Here is a 25,174-nt window from a genome sequence, read left to right on the forward strand (position 1 = left end):
CTTGATTTTGAAATTTTATTTATTTATTTATTTATTTTTAAAGATTTTATTTATTTATTCATAAGAGACAGAGAGAGACAGAGAGAGAGAGAGAGGCAGAGGGAGAAGCAGGCTCCCCGCTGAGCAGGGAGCCCGATGTGGGACTCGATCCCAGGACCCTGGGATCATGACCTGAGCTGAAGGCAGACGCTTAACCATCTGAGCCACCCAGGCACCCGATTTTGAAATTTTAAAGGAAAGGAAATAGGATATGATTTGTTTTGAGTGTTCTAGGGAATAATGAGACAGATATTTTAGTATCTTCTTTTCTCATTGAGGATCTACAAAAATGTTTTCAACTTTTTTCTTTTTTAAATTTCTGGAGTTTAAAAAATCTATTTTATAATGAGAAAAATTCCAGACTCTCTCTCTTGCCTCTCCCCCCAGTTTTGATATGCAACCCATATCAATCAATCAAGATGCAGTTAGGAAAACAGAAGCCCCTGCAGGTGTCCAAGTGTGAAGGGTTTTCATACAAAGAATTAGAGGCTTGCATAACCATTGGAAGGGCTGGGTACGTGCATGTCAAGGAAACTGTGGATGACCTTGTCAGGTTCTCGTGGCTCAGCAGTCTTTCATCTGCACTCTGCTCCAAGATTTGCCTGCATGTGCAGGCTTCTCCTACTTCTTCATTCTTTAGATGGGTGCCTATTTTTGGCAGATCTAACTCAGGACTATATGGATCTCAGGGAAGGGAATATATTTCCTGGCTCCTCCCCAGTGATTGTAGAGAATATAGAGAGAGACAGTGGGATGTTGATACCAGATCATTTGACACACAACTCTGGGGATATGAGCTCTTCCCCCGGGGCTGATGAGCAGAAGAGAAGAAAGCCACTCTATTTTATTGAGCTTTGCTTTTTGTACTTAGTAATGTACAAACAGTAGGTTTGTTTACATATGTAGTTATAGAGCATTGAACATGCTTTTTCAAATTAAACATGTACCTCCTTGCCTCCTTTGTAAATTCTGATTTGCATCTTTAAGGGGAAGTGCCTCTGGGACTATTTAAAATTAAATACAAATTGAACAGTTAAATACTCCGTTTGTCTGTCATACTAGCCACATTTCAAGGGCTCAGTAGCCACATGTGGATAGTGGCTACTGTTACTATAGTAATAAGACATTTCCATCCTCACAGAAAGTTGTTTTAGACAGTGTTGTTTTGGATAGTATTTGCCAAAATGTTATTTATTCCCCTCTCCATTTTTTAATTTTATTTTTTTTTTGGTACTTTAGAGAATTGTTTTAGGGGATACATTTCCTTTGTAACATTAGATCGTCTATATTTTGATTTGTTATGTGCCTGCAAATATAAGTTTGTTTTTGTGGAAATGAATTCTGTTGAGTGAATAGTATTTGTCATGTGCTCTGATCCACAGAATTTAGAAGTTATTTCTGAGGGATATTACTGATGTTTTGTAACTAATTTTCCTTTCCTCCAGATTCGGTGGAAGCAGGAGAGAAGGTTGTGAGGACAGCACTAGAAGCTTTTGGAAGAATAGGTGATGTTTCTTTGTGTTTATGGTACTAACAGAGCAGCTTCTACCTTCCTAATCAAATTTTTTTATTTTACTTTTGTTTATAAGAAATTCCTTCTTTCTTTATAGCCAAGGTTTTATTTATATTTATTTATTTATATAGCCAAGTTTTTAGATTTCTTTTACAAATTAATTATTTTATATACCCTACCTTATTCCACAAAACGCTCGAGGTGGCATTTTTTATGCAAAAATGTGTTGAGTTTGTTTTATATTTTCTTGGACTTAAAAACTTTAAAAAATGAGCATTTTCTGAGCTCTTTATTTATGAAAATTTAATTATACCCCAAATATGTTTATAAAACAAATATTTTGGCAGTAGAGGACCCTGTGGAATCTTTTAGACAATTATGATTTGGATCATGAAGATTCAATACCTTGTGAATTGATTAAGATGAATTATATGTAATAAAAATCTTTATTTTTCAGAAAGAAGGATTTCAGATGTGTCGTTCAGTTTATCCCTCTCTAGATAGTCTTCCTGGTTTAGTTCCACACGTTCCTAGTAAAAGGTTATTTTAAAAAATTTTTTTATTTTTAGTGAAAGGTTATTGAATTACTATAGGGAAACATTCCTGCAGATAAGCCCAACATGTTTACATTCTGGAAGACATTAATTTTTATAATTTGAATGTGCTCCCTCCGCCTTTTTTTTTGGTCGTCTAGCAGATTTGTTTTTCTGATTATGTTGGGTTGAGCTTATAAGGGACTTGTTCACATGCAGTTTGACAGAGGGATGGAGGCCACAAAGGCATGAAGTTATAGGGTGAGAACAGCCCTAAGATGATGGTTGAGCCTTAAAAAAAAAAAAAGATTCCTTTTTTTTTTTTTTTTAATAATAATGAGAATACAATTATGTATTAAGATAGGCCACCAGTTTCTAACTCTAATAGTTTCCTTTCTGGAATTTTGACTCTTAAGTGGCAAAGAAAAATCTTTTAAACTTTGAACTTTCTGAGTGAATTCTGAGGTTAAGTGAGGGATAGCTTGTGGTTACCGTTGAATGCTAAGAACCTTAAGAGTTGGGCAACAGCTGATTCTATCAGTAAGCTGGTAGAATTTTGGCATAAGGTGAAGGTGGAGACATTTACATATGTAAATTTGAGAGGAAAACTCTGACATGATGAGATACTTGTGAATCAGGTTTTTTTGTGTGTTTTGTTTTGCTATAGGTATAAAATTTTTGTTCTGATAGCACTCTTCTGCTACTATTATTATTTACTTTTCCATGGTGGGGAGAAAAAGCCCAATTTTGAAAGAAATATGAGTTGTAAGCCCATGCAAATTAATATGCTTGTTTTTATGTTTGTGACTTGGATTTTTTTTTATATTGTAGATGTTGTGGTCAACAATGCCGGGTGAGTATTTCTTTTTTTCATTTTGAGTAGGATGATAATGTCCATGCAAAGTTTTTGGGTGTTTTAAAAGTGGATACTCCTCCTTCTAACCTATGTAATATCATTGTTTTTAGAATTCTGAGGGACAATTCTTTTGGAAGGATAAGTGACGAAGACTGGGGTAAGTTGTTTGTAACATAGGTCTCTGTGGGGCAAAGCTATCCATTTAGCCTTTTTACTATTTGAGACATTTGTACATTTAAGGAGAAACCTGCTTCTGCCTACTTTTGCTTCTGCTGATGTTGATGACGAACATGATGAATAAGCTTTACAGCCGAAAATGACCACAACAGTTGGAAGTAACCTATTTTCTTTTAACATTAATAAATGAAAACTTTTTTTTTTTTTTAAAGATTTTTCTATTTATTTTTTTGACAGAGAGAGACATAGCAAGAGCAGGAACACAAGCAGGGGGAGTGGGAGAGGGAGAAGCAGGCCTCCCGCAGAACAGGGAGCCCGATGTGGGACTCGATCCCAGGACTCCGGGATCATGACCTGAGCCGAAGGCAGACGCTTAACGACTGAGCCACCCAGGCACCCAATAAATGAAAACTTTTAAAATCATTTGGCAGAAGTTACCTGAAAAGATTGTGTGTCTTTCAATTCGCTTTCCCCTTTATCTTCTTGAGAAGTTGTTTGCATTTTCCAGCCATATTAACTCTTAACAGTCTGACACGTGCTTAGCTACTTGTGCGATTCTTATTTCAAGAACAAGAGCAGGATATGGAAAGGAGTCTGGGGCCCTGAAAATGTTGGAGATCTGAGAATTGTGGGGGACCCCTAGATGTAATTTTGAGGCTTCTAATGAGTAGGGGAAAATCCCACTAGGAATGCCACGTTGGAAAGATTGAGTTTAAATAACAAATCACTTTTTATTTTCTGTTTGCTCTTCATACCTTTACTTTCTTTTCTTTTTTTAAAAGATTTTATTTATTTATTTGAGAGAGGGAAAGAGAGAGAGAGCACAAGCAGGGGGGAGGAGCAGAGGGAGAGGGAGAAGCAGACTTCCTCCTGAGCAGGGAGCCCAATGCTGGACTTGATCCCAGGACCAGCTTTATGTGTAAAATTCTTGAATGTTTGTATTAGTGGATTTTTATATAAAGTAGGCATAAATTAAAGATGGCATTGTATTTAGATGTGTACGGGGATTATAGTAATTCTATCATAAATTATAGGGAGAATGGGTATGAACTGTTGATTGGTTACATAATTGGGACAGAAGCAAAAATGGTTACTCTTGGAGCAATATGACAGGAGTTGATTTTGAATGCTCAGTATAAACTGAACATCTTTGTATAAATAAATCATTGCTTATGTTGATTCTGAGACATGCCGATCTAATTTTTGACAAAGTATCTAATAAACATATTGTTGTAGATATAATCCACAGAGTCCATTTGCGAGGCTCGTTCCAAGTTACTCGGGCAGCTTGGGATCATATGAAGAAACAGAAGTTTGGAAGGTAGAGTTGTGTGTGACTGTCGGGGGTGGGGGGTCCGGGATGCTGTGCGTGGGTCCTCGTGTACAGGGAGAGATCAGTGCTTCGATAGTGAGGAAGATCTAGTCAGAGAAGCGCAGGCTTTTAATGTACTCTTGGCATATACCCTCTCATTAAATTGGTGTCACTTAGTCAAGGATTCGCTGAGCTGGGCAACTTTATATTTCTTTTCACCTCCTGCTTTTCAGTTTGAACGGATTTCCTGGTGTTCTCTGATATTCTAGCAGTATACAAACGGTGAGGATTCAGCTGTACTTCATTCTCTAACCGAAGTATAGTGATACCGTGTCCAAGGGCCAACTGAGGACAGATGGGCGCTGTGTCCAGCTCGCTAGTGCTGGTCCAACCTGAGTTGGTCTTTAGATACTGGGAGCTGTAGGAATGTGGCTGTGTCTGTGTGAGTGACCGGGAGCGTGGCAGAGCCAGGAGGTGGCTCCGTGGACTCTGTCCGGCTCCTTCTTGTTAACCTGAGGTTCACACACATCTACCAGCAGGAAATTGTTTGTGATACCTGTTCGTCTTGGAGAGTTCTAGCTTCTCCTAACTACCAAAGTTTCTGAAAATAAATGTTAGAAATTATTTTACTTGGTCTACTAAATAGGGTGAGATGGGGGTCACGTTTTAGAGATGGCATTGTTTTAATATGAGGCATTTAATATTATCCAGAAAGAGAGGGGCAAAGTAATGAGAACTAAATAATTGGAACTAATTTTTCTAATGTTTCTTACCATAACTTGTACGTTGCCCTTTATTTTATGTTTATAAATATTTATTGCTCTTTTCAGTAGATAATGAATATATATTCTTGTACTTGAATTCATTTGGTCTTGATCAGGGATTCTTTTCAAAACAGTTAAATCTTGTAGTTGAATTTTGAGAGATTACTTTTATTATAAATATTACTTTGTGTATATGAATCATGACTGTAGGAACCTAATGACAGTATACAGAATTGCTTTTGATGGGTGTAAAAGGACAGAAAAAGAAAATAAAAGGCTTAGAGTTGCAGTGTTATCAAAACATGGAAAAGAGATTTTGAGACATTGATTCTCCTTTTAGGATTGTTATGACTGCATCAGCTTCAGGAATTTATGGCAACTTTGGCCAGGCCAATTATAGTGCTGCAAAGCTGGGTCTTCTGGGCCTTTCAAATACCCTTGCAATTGAAGGCCAGAAAAGCAACATTCACTGTAACACCATTGCCCCTGCTGCTGGATCACGGATGACCCAAAGCATTATGCCTGAAGGTAAGTAGCTTAGATTTTTCGGTGGCTCTTAGCCACAAATCTGTGCAGACTGAGCTTTGCAGAAGTATTTAATTTTCTGAATAGTTTAAAAAGTTATTTATCTTACCTTTTCAAAAAGCAGTATGTATAATCTGTGTTCATTATGGAAAATTTAGAAAAGCACAAAGGAAAAAAATTTAAAATGACCCGTAGTTCTATCACCCAGAGATAAACTTTCATTCTTTTTCTCTGTGTAGGTACACATAAATACATTTATATCTTTGTTTTTTTTATAGAATGAAGTAATAGCATTTTTTTTTTTTTTAAGATTCTATTTATTTGCGAGAGAGACAATGAGAGACAGAGAGCATGAGAGGGAGGAGGGTCAGAGGGAGAAGCAGACTCCCTGCTGAGCAGGGAGCCTGATGTGGGACTCGATCCTGGAACTCCAGGATCATGACCTGAGCTGAAGGCAGTCGCTTAACCAACTGAGCCACCCAGGCGCCTGAAGTAATAGCATTTTGACCATTTTATAGTAATAATTATTTTTTAAAATTAATAGGCTATTTTTTAGAACAGTTTTAAGTTTATAGAAAAATTGGGCAAGATGGTAAAGACAGTTTTCCCTGTTATTAACATCTTGCATTAGTGCCCTGCATTTGTTATAACTGATGAACGGGTATTGATCCATTATTGTTAACCAAAGTTTGGAGATTCCATTAGGCTCACTCTTGGTATTGTACAGTTGCATGGGTTTTCACAAACACATGATGTTCTGTATCCACTGTTATATACAGAATTCTATTATATAGAATAGTTTCACTGCTCTGAAAATCCCCCATGATTCACCTCTTCATCCTCCCCTCTTCCCAAATGTCGGGCAGGACTGAAGTTCATTTCTTTCTTTCTTTTTTTTTTAAAAGATTTTATTTATTTATTTATTCATTTGAGAGAGCGAGAATGAGAGAGAGAGAGAGAGCACATGAGAAGGGGGAGGGTCCGAGGGAGAAGCAGACTCCCTGCTGAGCAGGGAGCCCAATGCAGGACTCGATCTCGGGACTCCAGGATCATGACCTGAGCCGAAGGCAGTCGCTTAACCAACTGAGCCACCCAGGCGCCCCTGAAGTTCGTTTCTTTTTATTGTTGAATAATATTCCCTGGTATGGAGGGACCACAATTTATTTATTCATTCACTGAATGAGACACATCTTAGTTGCTTCCAGCTTTTGGCAATTATGAATAAAGTGGCTATAAATATTCATGTCCTGGTTTTTGTGTGAACATAAATTTTCAACTTGGAGTAAATACCAAGGGGCATGGTTGCCGGATTGTATGTTAAGATTATTTAGCTTTGTAAGAAATTTCCAAACTGTCTTCCAAAATGGCTGTGTCATGTTGCATTCCCACTAGCAATGAAGGAGAGTTCTCGTTGCTCCACATCTTTGCAGGCATTTATTGTCCATCTTCTGCTTTCTTGTCCTTCTTACAGGTCTGTAGTAGTGCCTCATGTTGTAATTTGCAGTTCCCTAATAACATGATGTTGTGCATTTTTCCTACGCCTATTTGCAGTTTATCTATCTTTGGTAATGTGTCTGTTCACATCTTTTGCTTATTTTGAAGTTGGGTGGTTTGTTACTGTTGAGTTTTTAGCATTCTTTGAATATCTTGGAAATATGTTTGTTATCAGATACATGTTTTGTAAATGTTTTTTCTCAACCTGTAGTTTATCTTTTTATTCCTTTAATCTCTTTCAGTTTTGAAGGATAATTTCACTGATACAGGTTTCTGGATTAGTAGTTTGTTTCTTTGAACACTTAAATATTTCACTCTACCCTCCTCTTGCTTCTTACATGGTTTCTGAAGAGAAGTCTGACATAATTCTTTCCTTGTACCTATAAGCAAGGCATTTTTTCCTCTTCCAAGATTTTTCTCCTTGTTTTTTTGCAGTTTGAATATAAAATACTTTGGAGATTTTTGGCAATATACTGCTTGATTGCCTGTGAACTTTTGGATCTGTAGTTTGGTGTCTTTCATTACTTTTGGAGAACTTTCAGCCATTACTACTTCAAGTATTTTTCCTGTTTCTCTCTTTCTTCTCCTCCTGGTATTCCCCTATGTGCATATTATATCTTTTGTAATTGTCCCACAGTTCTTTGATATTCTGTTCCTCTCTCAAAATTCTTTTTTATTGGGGTGCCTGGGTGGCTCATTTGGTTAAGTGTTGTGACTCTTGATTTTGGCTCAGGTAATGATGTCAGGGTTGTGAGATCGAGCCCCACATTTGGCTCTGAGCTGGGCATGGAGCCTATGTAAGATTTTCTCTTTCCCTCTCCCTCTGCTCCTCCTCCACTGTTCGAGCACTCTCTCTCTAGAATGAATGAATGAATGAATGAATGAATAAATAAATAAATACATTCTTTTTTATTTTTGTATTTTAGTTTGGGAAGTTTTTTTTTCTTTTTTTCTTTTTTTAAAGATTTTATTTATTTTTCAACAGAGAGAGACAGCGAGAGAGGGAACACAAGCAGGGGGAGTGGGAGAGGGAGAAGCAGGCTTCCCGCTGAGCAGGGAGCCCAATGTGGGATTTGATCCCAGGACCCTGGGATCATGACCTGAGCCGAAGGCAGACGCTTAACGACTGAGCCACCCAGGCGCCCCAGTTTGGGAAGTTTCTATTGACATATATTTAAGCTCACTGATTCTTTTTTCATTTCCATTACATTGTTTTGTTTTATAGCATTTCCTTTTGATTTTTTCTTAATTTTTATCTCTCTGCTTACCGTGGCCATCTGTTGTTGCATGTTATCTACTTTTTCCATTACAGCCCTTAGCATATGATTTATAGTTATTTTAAATTACCATTTTGCTAATTCCGAAATCTTATATTTGAGTCTGGTTCTGATGCTTGCTTTGTCTCTCCAGCCTGTGCTTTTCTTGCCTTTTAGCATGCCTTGAAATTTTTGTTGAAAGCTGAACATGATGTATCGGGGTAATAGAAAGTGAGGTAAATAGGCCTTTTGTGTGAGGATTTAAGTTTATCTTGTGAGGAGTTAGGCTGTGTTTATTGTTTGCTGTAGCTTTCCGTGTTGGAGGCTTTTTTTCCTCTATGTTCTTGTTTTTGTGTCTCCTGTTGTCTTTGGGTCTCCCTAGAAATTCCTTGTTAACTAGAGTGTGTATCTTGGAGCCTTCTAGTTATAATCCGTTGTTCCTATACTGGAGTCCTGCTGATGTGGCTGTAAGGGGAAATGTTCTATAATCTTATGATGAAATCTCCATTTTGTTTAGTGAGTCAGAGTCCTGGGTTGTGACTTTCAGAAGTGTTTCTTAGCCAATTCTTCCCTCTCCCCTTAATTGAGACAAGAGGGCTAGAGAGGCTCCACTTGTCTAAATGCCCTTCCCCTAGGTCAGATAAGGCTCTGGTAGTCTCTCGTGAGGATAGCCCTTTGTTAAGGAAAGCAGAATGCTCGGGTATATTTCAAAATGATTTTTTTTTTTTTTGGTCATTCTCTTCCTTTTTATTCTGTCATATTTCACAGTAAATCTTAGACTTTATATTCCACCTAATAAATTCTTGGAAATGTATCTCTGACAGATAGGGACATTATAACCACAATGCCATCATCACATCAAACAAAATAACTCTTTCACATTACCTAATGCCAAATTAATATTACAGTTTACTAAAAGATACCTTTTTTGAGTCGGCTTATTCCACAGGGATCCAGATAAAGTTCGCAGGCATTTTGTTACGAGTTCTTGTTTTATTTAATACAATCGTTTGTTCTTTTAAAAAAGCCACTTATTTGTTGAAGAAACTAGTTCATTTGTCCTATAGACTGGTACTCATTCTTGGTGTGGGCTACCTTTGCCATTTGTAGAAAATCACTTGACCATATAGGTGTGGGTCTGTTTCTGAATAATGTGTTCTGTTCCACTGATCTCTGTGCCTGTCCTTTTACCAATGGTTTTGATTTACTGTAGTAAGTCTTGAAGTCTTGTTTTTGTGAGTCCTTCAATTTTGTTCTTTCTTTCAAAAAGTAAAATGTAAGTGTATGAGAGTCTGTGCTTATACTGTTATATAAAGGATACTACATTAAACATTTACCTAACATCTCGGGAGGTAGAGACCTGTTCAAATAAGTAAAAGCTACATTCTCAACAAAAAACAAATTTAAAACCTAAAGTTTTAGTATTTTCTTGAAAACTTACTGCTTCCCAAAGAGTGTACAGTCTGTGGCCAAAAAAAAAATGACTAAGGTAGAAATCTAGCAAAAGAATGATAAACACAAAATTCTAAATAGTGTTTATCTCTTGGCATGAAGCAGAGGGGTAGATTAAAAGGTACAAGGTTAGATTGCCATGTTATCGGTAAGGCTCCAATTCCAGGGTTGAGTGGCAAGGTCATGACGATTCATTATATTTTTATGCTTTTCTTCTTCCCAGTAACACTGTGAAGTGTTAAATAGTAACACTGTTTTGCATATATGTGTAGTATTCTACTTTAAAGGAAAAAACATAAATTATCATTTGGTTTGCTTGTTTTTGATCCTCATGATATTATTATATACCATATTTTTCTTTTGTGGATTCCTCTTTTTTCCATGCAGTGTTAAATCTTTAAGATTAATTTATGATATGTATAGCTGTAGGTCATTCGTTTTTACTGCTATATAGTAGTCCATGGTGTGAATTTATCTAATTCTTATTAATGGACATCTTAATTGTTTTTAATTTATTTGCTTTTTTGAACAGTGTTGCCATTCTTTTATATGTGTCCTAGATCACATGTAAGATCACACAGCAAGAATTTTTCTGGGGTGTGTAGCCAAAAGTAAAATTGCTGAGTTGCAGAATATGCAAATGCTGAACTTAAGCTAATGCTAAATTATTTTCGCATGGGTTCAACCAATTTAACATCCACCAGTGATTATAGAGTTCTCATTGATCTTTGCTTGGGTTAGGGTCTCTAGGCTTGATTCTCTAGGGAAGTTACAGAACTCAGACAAAGCTGTTAACTCATAGTTATGGTTTTTTACAGTGAAAGGATACAGATTAAAATCTGCAAAGGGGAAAGACACATGGGGTGAATTTCAGGAGAAACCAGCCCCAAGCTTCTAGATGTCCTGGATGCATCTTATTCTCCCGGCAGTGATGTTTGAAGAAATGTGTAAATGTTGCCAACCAGGAAGTTCACCTGAGTGTTGGTGTTCAGTCTTTTTACTGGAGGTCAGTCATGTAAACATGCACCCCCTGTGTGACTGACTTCAGCCACTCAGACTTCAGCCCCTTGGAGCAAAGATAGGCTTCCTTATAAATCACATTGTTGGCACAAACTGATCAAACTAGTTCAGCATGGCCCAAAGATTCAGGCATATTCTTATTAGTCAGAAAGCTCAGAGCTCATCTCCTAGGAACTGGCCAAGGGCCAGTCTTGAAGACCGACCTTTCTTGGGAGTCTGCAGAGTGTGAGCAACTCAGGCCTGTTGAGTTAACCCTTTTCCTACACCCTAGTCTTGTCCAGATCTTGGCATTGTCACTATATGCCAATCTAGTGAGTATAAAATGGTATCTCTTTGTGTTACTAATTTCTATTTCCCTGATTGCTAACGGCCTCATGCTTTTATTAATATGCCTGCTCACTGGCCAGACATGTCTTCTATGAAGACAAGTTTTTTGGGCCATTTTGCTATTGAATTACTGTCTTTTTCTTATTAATATGTAGGAATTCTTATTCTGCTATTTTGTAGACATATATTTTGCAAATATATTTTCCCACATACGTGGCAACATACTTTTAATTTTTAAATAAATTGGGATTTAATATTTTGTTATTGGTTTCAAACTTAATAGCTTTGTAGCCTGAAAATGTGGTCTTTGTAATAGTGGTTATTTGAAATTTCTTGGGATATCCTTAATAGGCTAATATATGATCAATTTTTATGAATGTGCCTTGTGTTCTTGAGAAGAAAGAGTATCTTCTAGTTGATAGTAGCAGAGCTCTTTATAGCATAGCAAGCCTGGTAATTGTATTTTTGAAATATTCTTTATATTTATTGGACTTTTTTAAGTTCAACTTTTCAATTATTGAGAAAGATGTATTGGTTTTTGTGCTTTGAAAATAATATATAAATGAATACTACTTTCCTCTTGTATGTCTGTCAATTTTTGACTTGTAATTTTTCAGGCTATTTTATTGATTGCTTGTGTGTTTAGAATTATTAAATCTTTCTTATTAACTGACTTGTTTATTACTGTCTTATGCCCTCTACTATCCTTAATTTTTTTTTTTTAAGTCTTTTTTGTCTAATGTTAAAATAGGTGTTTTTTTTGTGGGTAGGTATTTTCCTGGTATTTCTTTTTTTAATTTTTACTTTCAGTCTTTCTATATTTTTCTGTTGTAGACATTTCTTTTGTGAACTGCCTATCTGGGCAATATAAAAAATCAAATCTGGCAGTGTCTTTTTTAACTGATGAATGTAGTTTATTTACATTTATTGTACCACTGATAAATTTGAATTTTTTCTACCATTTTGTGTTGTGTTGTCTGTTAATAATATTTTTTCTGTGCATCTGTTATTTCTTGTATTTTTTTTTTTTAAAGATTTTATTTATTTATTTATTTGAGAGAGAGAGAGAGAAACAGCATGAGAGGGGATAGGGTCAGAGGGAGAAGCAGGCTCCCCGCCGAGGCGGGAGCCCGATGCGGGACTCAATCCCAGGACTCCGGGATCATGACCTGAGCCAAAGGCAGTCGCCCAACCAACTGAGCCACCCAGGCGCCCTCTTGTATTTTTTTTATTACTAGAGATTGTTTTAAAATTTCATTTATTTGCTCTTTTCTATGAAAATATATATACTGTGTCTACTTTAAACAATACACTTTATTTTTTATATTTTTTTATACTTTATTACTAAAGTATGGTTGACATATAGTGTTCTAATAGTTTCAAGCATACAACATAGTGATTCAGCAGTTCTATACATTACACAGTGCTCATCATGATAAAAGTGTAGTTACCATCTGTCACTGTACAATGTTATTACAATATTATTGACTATACCCACTGTGGTCCAATTTTCTTCTCTGGGACTTCTTTATTTTATAACTGGAGGTTTGTACCTCTTTATCCTCTTCACCTATTTTGCCCATCTCCCCAAACTCCTCCCCTCTGGCAATGACCAGTTTGTTCTCTGTTATTAATGAGTCTGTTTCTGTTTTTTGTTTTTTGGTTGGTTGGTTGCATTTTTAGATTCTACATATGAGTAAATCATGTGGTATTTGTCTTTCTCTGACTTATTTCACTTAGCATAATACATTCTAGGTCTTTCCATGTTGTCGCATATGAAAGGTTCTCATTCTTGTTTGTGGCTGAGTAATATTCCATTGTAGATATATACCACATATTCTTTAACCATTCATTTCCTGATGGACACTTAGATGGCTTCCATATCTGGGCTTTTGTAAATAACACTTCAATAAACATAGGGGTGCATCTGTCTTTTTGAATTAGTGTTTTTGTTTTCTTTGGGTAATTACCCAGTAGTGGAATAACTGGATCATATGATAGTTCTCTTATTAATTTTTTGAGAACCCTCCATACTGTCTTCCACAGTGGCTGCACCAGTTTGCATTCCCACCAGCAGTGCACGAGCGTTCTTTTTTCTCCACATCCTCACCATCACTTGGCAGTTCTCGTGTTTTTGATTTTAGCTGTTCTGACAGGTGTGAAGTGATATCTCATTGTGGTTTGGTTTGCATTTCCCTGGCGATGAGTGAAAAGATTTTGAGCATCTTTTCATGTGTCTACTGGCCATCTGTACGTCTTCCTTGGAAAAATGTCTTCTCAGGTCCTCTGCCCATTTTTAATCTGATTATTTGTTTTTTTGGTGTGTGTGTTGAGTTGTATAAGTTCTTTATATATTTTGGATTTTAACCCCTTACTGGATATGCCATTTGTACATACCTTCTCTCATTCAGTAGATTGCCTTTTTGTTTTGTTCGTGGTTTCCTTTGTTGCACAAAAACATTTTATTTTGGTGTAGTTCTGATAGTTTATTTTTGCATTTGTTTCCCTTGCCTGAGGAGATATATCCATAAAAATATTGCTAAGGCTGATGTCCAACAGATTACTGGATGTATATTTATGTCCTTTTTATGGTTACTTTAAATGATGTTTTAACTCCTGTTCTGAACAGTATAAGGATTCAAGAACACTTTAAACCTAGTCAGTCATCCACCTTATGACTTCTGTGTTATTACTTTCCATTATTATAGTTCTCTTTTTTAAAACTCTATAAATTAGATATTATCATAGTTATTATTATTTTTTAAAAGATTTTATTTATTTATTTATTTATTTATTAGAGAGAGAGTCGTGTGCACAAGTTAGGGGGAGGGACAGAGGAAGAGAGAGAGCAGACTCCCTGCTGAGCAGGGAGCCTGATATGAATCTTGATCCCAGGACCCCGGGATCATGACCTGAGCCAAAGGCAGACACTTAACTGACTGAGCCACCCAGATGCCCCATCATAGTTATTATTTTATATGGAAAACATTTGTTTAGATTTATATACATTTACCATTTTTTATATCTTTTACCGTCTCTTTTGGGTCATTTTCCATCTCCTTAGAATATGTCCTTTAGAAGTTCCTTTAGCCCCAGTTTTTTGTATATTTTCTCAGTTTTGTTTATCTTAAATGTATTTATTTCATTTTCATCCTTGAAAGAAAATTTTTCTGCGATCACAATTCTAGTTTGATAGTTATTTTTGCTCAACCTTTTTGATGAATCCGATCCACTTTCTCCTGACTCCGATAGTTGTTGAATTGTCATTTTTTTAATAGATGATTTACTCTTCTCACTGGTGCTTTTAAGATCATGTCTTCCTCTTTTATGTTGTATTCTTTCATTGATGTATCTGGGCGTGTATTTCTTTTTATGTGTCTAGCATATTCGGTATATTACATTATGATTTCTTGATCTGTGGATTCATGGCTTATATTTATGGTTAGTTTTATAAGTTCCAGAAAAATGTTAGCCTTCATCTTTTGATGCGTTATTCCTCTGCTCTCTTCTTTCTTTCTGTATGTCAATTAGATGTATGTTAGACCTAATTCTGTTCTTTTTCTTTTTCTTTAATTTCTCATAATTACTCTTTAATATTTTGATATTCTCATCTCTTACATTGAATTCTGAATATTTCATCAAATATATCTTTCATTTAATTAATTCACTCTTCATCAGTGTCTAATTTACTATTTAACATATTTAAAATTTTTTTTCCTTTTAGTAATCCTTCCTATACCCCACTTCCAGATCTACTCTATTTCCTCTTGATAGTTTCTTTGTGGTTGCTTACCGTTGTGACTGTATTCTTTATTTTTTAAATCAGTAATTAGCTTTCGTATATGATATATTTTAAATTCCAACATCTCCATCTCACTGTAGTTTAAATCTGTTTGTTTCTTTTGATTTTCACTCATGGTGGTTTTCCTTCATGTATTCTTGGTGATTTTTAATCATGAGCTCTTTGTCTCATCTTAATCTGTGTTTATTCTACATTATGAAGTGGTGGTGTTTTCTTCAGAGAGGATTGGTCTTTGCTACTGCTGGTAAACAAGAGACACAGCCAGCCTTGGACTACTTCGGTCTTCCTTGAGCGTTGAGGTTCAGTGCAGAACACTAAAGGCTCAGGACACCATCTTGATGCTGGCCTGCCTCTAGGTATCTATATATTATTGCTGTTATTGGTATCTGTATTCAGAGTAGTCTTGCCTTCACTGCAGTGTAGAGCTAAGGACTATTTTCCTTCTTTCTTTCCAGTCGGGGGATACTTTCTCTATCTCAGCAATGCTTCAAAAATCTAATTTCTGGCAGCAGAAGGGTTCTTCAGAGTATGTGGCTTACTGGAATGCTAGAAATCCTGTCATCTGGTATTGTGGAAAAAACACTTAATTGAATAATGAATCTTAAGGTTTAATTCTGTTTTCACATAACTTTGTATGTATTAGCTATGGTAGTTCTCAGGAATTTCACTTACCCCCTTAAACCTTATAAAATTGAGTTTAATAAGATGTGAGTTAACTAGAAAATTTGGGATATGTTTGGAGAACTGGAAAGCAACATATTTACTTAACATTGTTAGTGATAATATGTGAAATAAGATGCAAGGCAGAAGTGTTTTTTTTTTTTTTTTTTAAAGATTTTTTATTTATTTATTTTGACAGAGAGAGACACAGTGAGAGAGGGAACACAAGCAGGGGGAGTGGGAGAGGGAGAAGCAGGCTCCCCGTAGAGCAGGGAGCCCGATGCGGGACTCGATCCCAGGACCCCGGGATCATGACCTGAGCCGAAGGCAGTCGCTTAACCGACTGAGCCACCCAGGCGCCCAGAAGTGTTTTTGCTATGTGGCTTTTGTTGTTTTCTTTTTTCTCACGTAAGGTAATATATGCTCAGTTGGTTTTCATAGATGCATTTTTTGTTGTTGCATTCAGTATAAAGTTAGTCACCTCAACCATGTGAATCTACACAGATTTGTCAGTTGATACATAAGAGAAATGAGAGGAATGGTATGTAATGAGATGAATGGTATATAGGTTAAGAATTTGCTTTTTCATGTAATTTGAAGTGGTTGGAGTCTACCTTTGCTTAATAGGGAATGGAGAAAAGTGTGCCATTGGGTTTTTTTCATACTTGAGAGCTATTTTAGAGGCTATAAAGTAAAAAGTTTTTGGAGCTGCTCTTTAATTTACAGGGACTGTAAATGTCATCTTTGTTGCTTTAGCATATTGACCTAAAATTCTTTTTTGTCATTTCACAATTAAGATGTGCATTTATTTGATTCTTTAAAGATTACAAAGTATATTAACAAATCATATCTCACTTGAGCCTTGGAACAGGTTGGTGGAATAGGCAGGGAAAGCATTTTAATTAGCATCTTTCTGGTGAAGATACTGGTTCAGGGGGGTTGAGTGATGTGCCCCAAGTCCTACGTTTATGTACATGGCAGGGCTAGCGGTAAAATCCAGGTCTTCTTACTCCTGTGTAGAGTAGGCATACCTCATTTTATTGAGCTTTACTTTGTTGTACTTCACAGAAATTGCAGTTTTTGCAAATTGAAGGTTTGTGGTAACCCTGCATCAAGCACGTCTGTTAGCACTATTTTTCCAACAGCATTTGTTCACTTCATGTCTCTGTGTCACATTTTGGTCATCTTGTAGTATTATTGCTATATTTATTAGGGTGGTCTGTGATCAGTGATCTTTGATGTTACAATTGTAAGTGTTTTAGGGTGTCACATAGAAGACACCCATAGAAGATGGAGAACTCAATAAATATCGCGTGTGTTCTGACTGCTCCACCAGCCAGTCGTTCCTCCATCTCTCTCCCTCTCCTCAGGCCTCCCTGTTTCCTGAAGTTAAACTTAATAACCCTACAATGGCCAATACCTGCTCAAGTGAAAGGAAGATCACATGTCTCTCACTTAAAATCAAAAGCTAGACATGATTAAGTTTAGTGAGGAAGGCATGTCAAATGCCAAGGTAGGCCAAAAGCTAGGCCTCTTGTGCCAACAGTTAGCCAAGTTGTGAAGGCAAAGGAAAAGTTCTTAAAGAAAATTAAAAGTGCTGCTCCAGTCAACACACAAATGATAAGAAAGCAAAACAGCTTTATTTTTATTTATTTATTTATTTTTTTGAGAGAGAGACGGGGTGTGAGCGGGATGGGGGAGGGGCATAGAGAGAGAATCTCAAACAGGCTCATCCCTCAGCAAGCAGCCCAAAGCGGGGCTGAATCTCACAACCCCAAGACCGTAATGACCTGAGCTGAAGTCAAGAGTCGGACGCTTAACTGACCGAGCCACTCAGGTGCCCTGCAAAACCACCTTATTGCTGATGCGGAGAAAGTTTTAGTGGTCTGTGCAGAAGATCAAACCAGCCCCAGCATTCCCTTAAGCCAAAGCCTAATCCAGAGCAAGGCCCCAATTCTGTTCAAGTCTGTGAAGGCTGAGTGTGGTGAGAGAGCTGCAGAAGAAAAGTCTGAAGCTCATAGAAAACAGAATTAAGGGTCGCCTGGGTGGCTCAGTTGGTTAAGCGACTGCCTTCAGCTCAGGTCATGATCCTGGAGTCCCAGGATCGAGTCCCGCATCGGGCTCCCTGCTCAGCGGAGAGTCTGCTTCTCCCTCTGACCCTCCTCCTTCTCATGCTCTCTGTCTCTCATTCTCTCTGTCTCAAATAAATAAATAAAATCTTTAAAAAAAAAAAAAAGAAAACAGAATTAAACCTTAAGATTCATTACTCAATCGAGGGTTTCTTCCACAATACCAGATGACAGGATTTCTAGCATTCCAGTAAGCCACATACTCTGAAGAACCCTTCTGCTGCCAGAAATTAGATTTTTGAAGCATTGCTGAGATAGAGAAAGTATCCCCCGACTGGAAAGAAAGAAGGAAAATAGTCCTTAGCTCTACACTGCAGTGAAGGCAAGACTGCTCTGAATGCAGATACCAATAACAGCAATAATATATAGATACTTAGAGGCAGGCCAGCATCAAGATGGTGTCCTGAGCCTTTAGTGTTCTGCACTGAACCTCAACGCTCAAGGAAGACCGAAGTAGTCCAAGGCTGGCTGTGTCTCTTGTTTACCAGCGGTAGCAAAGACCAATCCTCTCTGAAGAGAACACCACCACTTCATAATGCCGATGAGTTCTAAGGAAAGAAACTGTCTCCGTATCATCAAAGTGCAGGGTGAACACAAAGTGCTGTTACAGAAGCTGCAACAGATTATCCAGAAGATCTAGTAAAACAATTCGTGAAGGTGGCTACAGTAAACAAAATATTTTTAATGCAGACACGACAGCCTTCTATTGGTAGAAGATGCCCTCTAGGATCTTCATAGCTAGAGAGAAGTCGGTCTGGCTTTAAAGACTCTCTGTTAGGGGCTAATGCAGCTGGTGACTTTATATTGAAGCCAGTGTTCATTTACCATTCTGAAGATCCCAGGGCCCTGAAGAATTATGCCAAATCTACCCCGCCTGGATTCTATAAATGGGACAGCAAAGCCTTGATGACAGAACATCTGTTGACAGCATGGTTTTTTGAATATTTTAATATTCAAGAGCTTTAATATTGAATCTTTTAAGCTCACTGTTGAGACCCAGTACTCAAAAGAAAAGATCCCTTTCAAAATATTACTCCTCATTAACAATGTACCTGCTCACCCAAGAGCCCTGGTGGAGGTATGGGAGATCAGTGTTGTTTTCAGGCCTGCTAACATCATCCATTCTGCAGTCATTTCAGCTTTTAAGTCTTATTATTTAAGAAATACATTTCATAAGCTATAGCTGCCAGAGATGGTGATTCCTCTCATGGATCTGGGAAAAATAAATTCAGAACCTTCTGGAAAGGATTCATCATATAGATGCCATTAAGAACATTTGTGATTTGTGGGAGGAAGTTAAAATATCAACATTCACAGGAGTTTGGACGAAGTTGGTGCCAGCTATCATGGATGACTTTGAGAGGTTCTAGACTTCTGTGGAGGAAGTCACTGCAGATGTGGTGGAAACAGCAAGAGAACTAGCATTAGAAGTAGAGCCTGAAGATGGGACTGAATTGCTGCCATCGTGTGATAAGACTTGAATGGATGAGGCGTTGCTTCTTACGGATGAGCAGAGAAAGTGGCTTCTTGAGATGGACTCCTGGTGGAGATGGCGTGAAGACTGTTGAATGACAACACAGGATTTAGGACATGACATACCCTTAGTTGATAGAGCAGCGGCAGGGCCCGAGAGATTGAGTCCAATTTTGAAAGAAGTCCTCGTGTGGGTAAAATGCTATCAAACAGCATCGCATGCAACAGAGAAATTATTTGTAAAAGGCCGAGTTAATCGATGAGGCAGACTGCATTGTCTTATTTTAAGAAATTGCCACAGCCTTCAGCAACCACCACCCTGATGGGTCTGCAGCCATCTGCATGGAGGCAGGACCATCCTCTAGCTAAAACACTGCAACTTACTGAAAGCTCAGGTGATGGTTGGCATTTTTAAGCAATAAAATATTTTAAAATTGAGATGTGTACATTTTTATTTTAGTCATAAGGCTACTGCACACTTTAACTGATTATAGGATAGCATAAACATAACTTTTATATGCAGTGGGGAACCAAAAAATTCACCTGCCTAGCTTTGTTGGGATATTTGCTTTATTGTGGTGGTCTGGAACCAAACCCACAGTATCTCCAAGGTATGCCGGTTCCTTTCACTCTGTTAAGTTGCTCACAGAAGAGCGTGCAGTGGGAAAATACTGCTTACACTTTGTTACCCATCAGAATGGTTGCATTTCATGTCATTGTCTTACTGCCATTGCAATTGTTAGTGCTCTTGTGTAGTTTCCTGGCTTCTGGTTAGATTGCTGGGAGAATGAAATAGTTTTGGGAATGAATGGTACTTCAGTTCCTCATGTTAAATAGAGTTTTGCCCATTAGTTACTCCCTAGGCAGCTCCAACTTGTCTTCACCTGAATAGTATGTTACCGTTCTTGGAAAGGTGTGTCTGTTACTTTCTAAGAAGCTTGAGGGAGCTTCTGGAATTTCTCCATTGGGATGCAACAGTTCTTCCAGAAGCTCTGAATGTTAGGCTGATTGATTATAGAGATCTAATTTTGTTCTTACTTATTTAACAATTCTCTGAGTTACCTATAATTTATAAGGAAGGAGTTTTCAGAAAGCACAGTCATTGCTTAAGTATGTAGACATTCTTGTTTATAACCTTTTTTTGGTCTTTCTTTCAGATCTCGTGGAAGCTCTGAAGCCGGATTACGTGGCCCCCCTGGTCCTTTGGCTTTGCCATGAGAGCTGTGAGGAAAATGGTAGCTTGTTTGAGGTATTCCACAGCTTCCTGCTTTCTCTCAAAGCAGTACTTGTGTGTTATATGTACAAAATGATCAAAACATTAATATTTTCCAGTTGCTCACATTTGTAAACATCTGTAAGAGTTGATATCACTTGTGTATTTTTTATTATCATGGATAACTAAGGAACAAATGTTGATGAATGTCTTTCTTAGAAGAAGTAAAAGCACCTTCATACCTTCTGTTTATCCTTATTTCTTAATTTCTGGTCTTCTTACCAAATGAAAACATGGCTGGTTTGATGTGTTTACTCAAATAGAGAAAGTTTTATTTGGTTTGGGAACTTGGATGTGGAAGTAGAAGGACAAAGAGTAGGGTTTAGAGTCAGCGAGGCCAGGTTTTGAATTCTTTGTTTTGATAATTGCTGGCTCACTGGAATATCATACAAATTAACGTCCCTGAGCGTCAGTTTTCTTGGGTTCTTGTGGTGACAACTAGAAATCATATTTTTTTTTTTTTTTTTTAAAGATTTTATTTATTTATTTGCGAGAGAGAGAATGAGAGACAGAGAGCATGAGAGGGAGGAGGGTCAGAGGGAGAAGCAGACTCCCTGCCGAGCAGGGAGCCCGATGCGGGACTCGATCCCGGGACTCCAGGATCATGACCTGAGCTGAAGGCAGTCGCTTAACCGACTGAGCCACCCAGGCGCCCTAGAAATCATATTTTTATTTTTTAAAAAGATTTATTTATTTGAGAGAGAGAGGCATAGAAAGTGCAAGCAGGAGGTGGGCAGAGGGAGAGGGAGAGAGAAACTAAAGCAGACTCCACACTGAGCATGGAACCTGGCCCAGGGTTTGATTGCACGACCCAGAGATCATGACCTGAGCTGAAACTGAGAGTCGGACACTTAGCCAGCTGAGGCACCAGGTGCCCCGAAATCATATTTTTAAAATTTTGGCATTGGATCTAGTACGTAACAGTCACACTTCAGGGGCGCCTGGGTGGCTCAGTTGTTAAGCGTCTGCCTTCGGCTCAGATCATGATCTCAGGGTCCTGGGATTGAGTCCCGCCTTGGGCTCCCTGCTCAGCGGGGAGCCTGCTTTTCCCTCTGCCTCTGCTGCTCCTCCTGCTTGTGCTCTCTCGCTCTCTCTGTCAAATAAATAAATAAAATCTTGAAAACAAAACAGAAAAATCAGTCACACTTCAGTTGTAACTATTATATCACTATAGTAGAAGTTTAGTCTGGGTATCATATATCAGTAAACATAACTTATTATTTTAACTTTAAAAATAAACATTTCCATTTTTCCTTGTTGCAGAACTTTAAATGTTTATTGTAAAAATAAAAAGCACACATCCAGTGAGATCCAGTTTTCACTCCACAAAGTCCTTTTAGATTTCTTTATGCCAATTTATACATCTTTTATTTCTCATTTGGGTGTGATCTCTTTTTTCCTAGAACTGTTATATTTTAGATCGCCGCCCCCAACCCCTATTTTATTCTCTGTGGTAATAATGAACGTCTTCTATGAAGAATACTAGGAAATCCAAAAATATATCTTGGTAGCAAAATAAGCTGGCTTAGTTTGAAGTGAACGTTATATTAATCTGATGCATTTGAATAAAAAGCTGTTTAAAAACAGTTTGCATATGTCTAAGCAGAAATGTGTGCCCCCACTTCCTAATCACAGCCATTGAGTGTGAATTGTGGAAAATTAGAGGTGGAAGGAACTTTATAAGACCTTTGCAAATTTAGTAGTATTAAGCCATCTGGGGCTCAGAATTTGGTCTATTTGTCTTTTATATCATTAAGGAATTTTTTAAACTTTTTGTGTTTTATATTTACATTTATTATTAATTCTATGGACAAAAATCATACATGCCTTTGTAGAAAACTTAAAATATCCTGGGAAGTGTACAGAAGAAAATAAAATTTGTCCACATTACCCCTATCTAGATATAACTACTATTAGTATTTTTTTGTATCCTTCCAGGCTTTTATTAGATGTGCATCTTATATGAATAATCTCTTTTCTTAGATCTGCATTTTATATACACAGCCAAACCTATGCAGACAACAAGGTCATTTTGTAGGTGAAGTTTAATATGTGGTTGCTCTTTTACTATGTTGTGAACATTTTTAGTGAGGAACATTTGGTGTGCATGATTGATAGTTATAGTAAGAAACATCTGTGATATTCTGACTGAAGCCTTGAAAATAAATTTTGCCACTTTGTTTGCAAGGTTCTGAGAGGTATCTAGAGTGTAAGGTAGAGATTCTTTGGCTCAGTGCCTGGGGCTCAGTGCCTGGGAGGAGCTTACAGCTTGTTGCTTCATTCCCCAAATATGGTAAAATATGATCTCTCTCTTGTCTGTTACATAAAACCACTGTTGATGTGTCTCCTCTGCCAGCATCAGGACTGATGGGTCTATTGTAAAAGTTGTGGGCATATTCATACAGAGGCAAAGGGTGATAAAAAGCCATACTTGACCGAGAGCCCTAAGATGCGTTCTGTCTGCTGATACATTTTCTGTTGTCCTGTTCATGTGGAATTCTCATGATAAATTCCAGCACACTGTAGTTGTGCTTGAAGATTGACAACAAGATTTTTTTCTTTTTTTATCACTCTCCTCTGGGGATTCCCTTGCATGACCTCTGGAAAAAAAACTGATCTTTCCATGTAGCAGTTAATGTATTTGGTCATTTGCCTTCTCTCTCTAAAGATGCTTTATTAAAATGACTATACATAGTTCATTAAGTCAAGTCCTACTTTTATTTTTCTTTCCTTTTTATTTTTTTATTCACTAGAACCTTCTACAGGGACATGTTACTTTCACGCCTGTGTTGTGCTGGGCAGTTTTAATGTTTTATATTGTTTCACCTTCATGGTTATCTCATGAAGAGTAGTCTCATTATATTACATAAGGGGAAATTTGGATTTAGGGAATTCAGATAATTTGTTGAGGGTCACACAACTAGTAAGTAGAAGAAATTAGTACAAAGCCTTGTTTTCTGACTTCAGGCATGCTTTTCCATCAGTTCGCTTTTCTACTACCTTGTACTGCTTTGTATTTCTACTCTGATAAGATGAATGTCGCTCAGTCCTGGAGGTCAGTGGGCTTTTGTAGAGCTGTCTTCTTTTCATTCACTGTGATCTAGCCCTCTAATACTCTTATAGAGGTAGATGCCTGTTTTTCTTTCTTTCTTTCTTTCTTTTTTAAACATTTTATTTATTTTTGACAGAGAGAGAGAGAGAGAGCACAAGCAGGGGGAGCAGCAGAGGGAAAGGGAGAAGCAGACTCCCCGCTGAGCAGGGAGCCAAATGCGGGGCTCGATCCCAGGACCCCAGGATCATGACCTGAGCCGAAGGCAGACGCTTAACCATCTGAGCCACCCAGGCGCCCCGATGCCTGTTTTTCTAATTTAATAAATCTCTGTGTGATTCACTCTCGATGGTATAACTGTTTTTTCTTCTTTTTGGTAGGTTGGAGGAGGATGGATTGGAAAACGTAAGTCTCCTTCAGTGTTTGGTTTGCTGTACGTTTCTGTATTTTTAACCCCGCACATCCAACTGGAGCTGCGTAAAGATCTTGCCAAATGCCTCATTCTTGGAGTTCATGCATACATATTCACACTCAAACATGGTTCTACCAAAAGGTATTCTAAAATGTGGAAGCTGTTCTGCAGGCCTTTGGTATTTTCAAGAAACTGTTGAGTTTTTGTGGTTGTTTTTCCTGTCAGCAGCCCTTATTCAGGACTTGTCTGTTCCTTCAGACAGCACGATCTCTTTTTATATTGGTGTTTGTCCTCCCATATCTCTGGCGTCCCACATGATAGTTCTCGCTATTTCTGCAGAGAAGTGAGTGGGAGAGAGGACTGTTTGGAAAAGCTGGGAAGAGCCCTGTGCTAGATGGCACAGCGGGAAGGTTCTCCAGTTCCCTTATTGGATTCTTTTCTTCCTTGGGGCCATGAGGCAACAGGAGGTGACAGTGAGGAATCACAGTGACAACTTGCTGAGACAGAAATTGCAGTTGATGTCTGGAAATTATTCCACTTCATTCCAGTAGGAAACTCATGTTTCCTTTCTTCAACCCTCTCTTTCTCCAGCTTTCAAATCTTTTGTGCTGCAAATTGGATAATTGTTTCATGACATTTAAAAAAATATTGTGAAAATTCCAGTATCCCAAATCAAGTTTTCAGTTGGCTGCTGGTATCAAAGTTAATTATTTAAAAAGTGGTCATTATTGGAGGGTATCGTTATAACATAGAGTATCAATATTTTTATCATTAATGACCGTTCTTTTTGGTTATTAAAGTAACATACTATTTAAGCATTGTTCAGTATAAGTGTCTCGGGATATCCATTTGGAAAGAAAATCAGTTGTTGAAATAAAAATAAAAGCTTTTTCTGGGACTTTATCAGTAGGAAAGCTCTAGAAGCAGGCTTTTCTGTCATTGCCTGAAACAGATCTTTAGTTTAATAATTGTCGAAGTCTGACCATCGTGTTTAAATAAGGTTATTAGTGGCTATTTTATTCCTTGGGCTCTTTGAAAAGAAAATGGTGTTAAAAATTCTCCTCGTAGAACTTCTATAGCAATGATGATTTTTGTGCATCTGCCCTAT

At 37.6% G+C, this 25,174-nt stretch overlaps 1 protein-coding gene across 1 annotated transcript in view; it reads left to right on the forward strand.

Moving 5' to 3' along the window:
- The window catches only part of HSD17B4 (hydroxysteroid 17-beta dehydrogenase 4), an 89,858-nt gene that overhangs the window by 16,152 nt on the left and 48,532 nt on the right, over nucleotides 1-25,174 (forward strand). Inside the window, exons 4-10 of the mRNA XM_064595810.1 lie at nucleotides 1,485-1,544; nucleotides 2,917-2,938; nucleotides 3,052-3,098; nucleotides 4,355-4,439; nucleotides 5,535-5,722; nucleotides 20,490-20,581; nucleotides 24,035-24,059. Of these exons, the coding sequence (XP_064451880.1) occupies nucleotides 1,485-1,544; nucleotides 2,917-2,938; nucleotides 3,052-3,098; nucleotides 4,355-4,439; nucleotides 5,535-5,722; nucleotides 20,490-20,581; nucleotides 24,035-24,059 (519 nt within the window). The remainder of the gene's footprint in view (nucleotides 1-1,484; nucleotides 1,545-2,916; nucleotides 2,939-3,051; nucleotides 3,099-4,354; nucleotides 4,440-5,534; nucleotides 5,723-20,489; nucleotides 20,582-24,034; nucleotides 24,060-25,174) is intronic.

Source organism: Mirounga angustirostris, unplaced genomic scaffold, assembly GCF_029215605.1.
Source record: "Mirounga angustirostris isolate CCGP_5_RB_7025 unplaced genomic scaffold, mMirAng1.0.hap1 SCAF_7, whole genome shotgun sequence".
NCBI lineage: Eukaryota > Metazoa > Chordata > Mammalia > Carnivora > Phocidae > Mirounga > Mirounga angustirostris.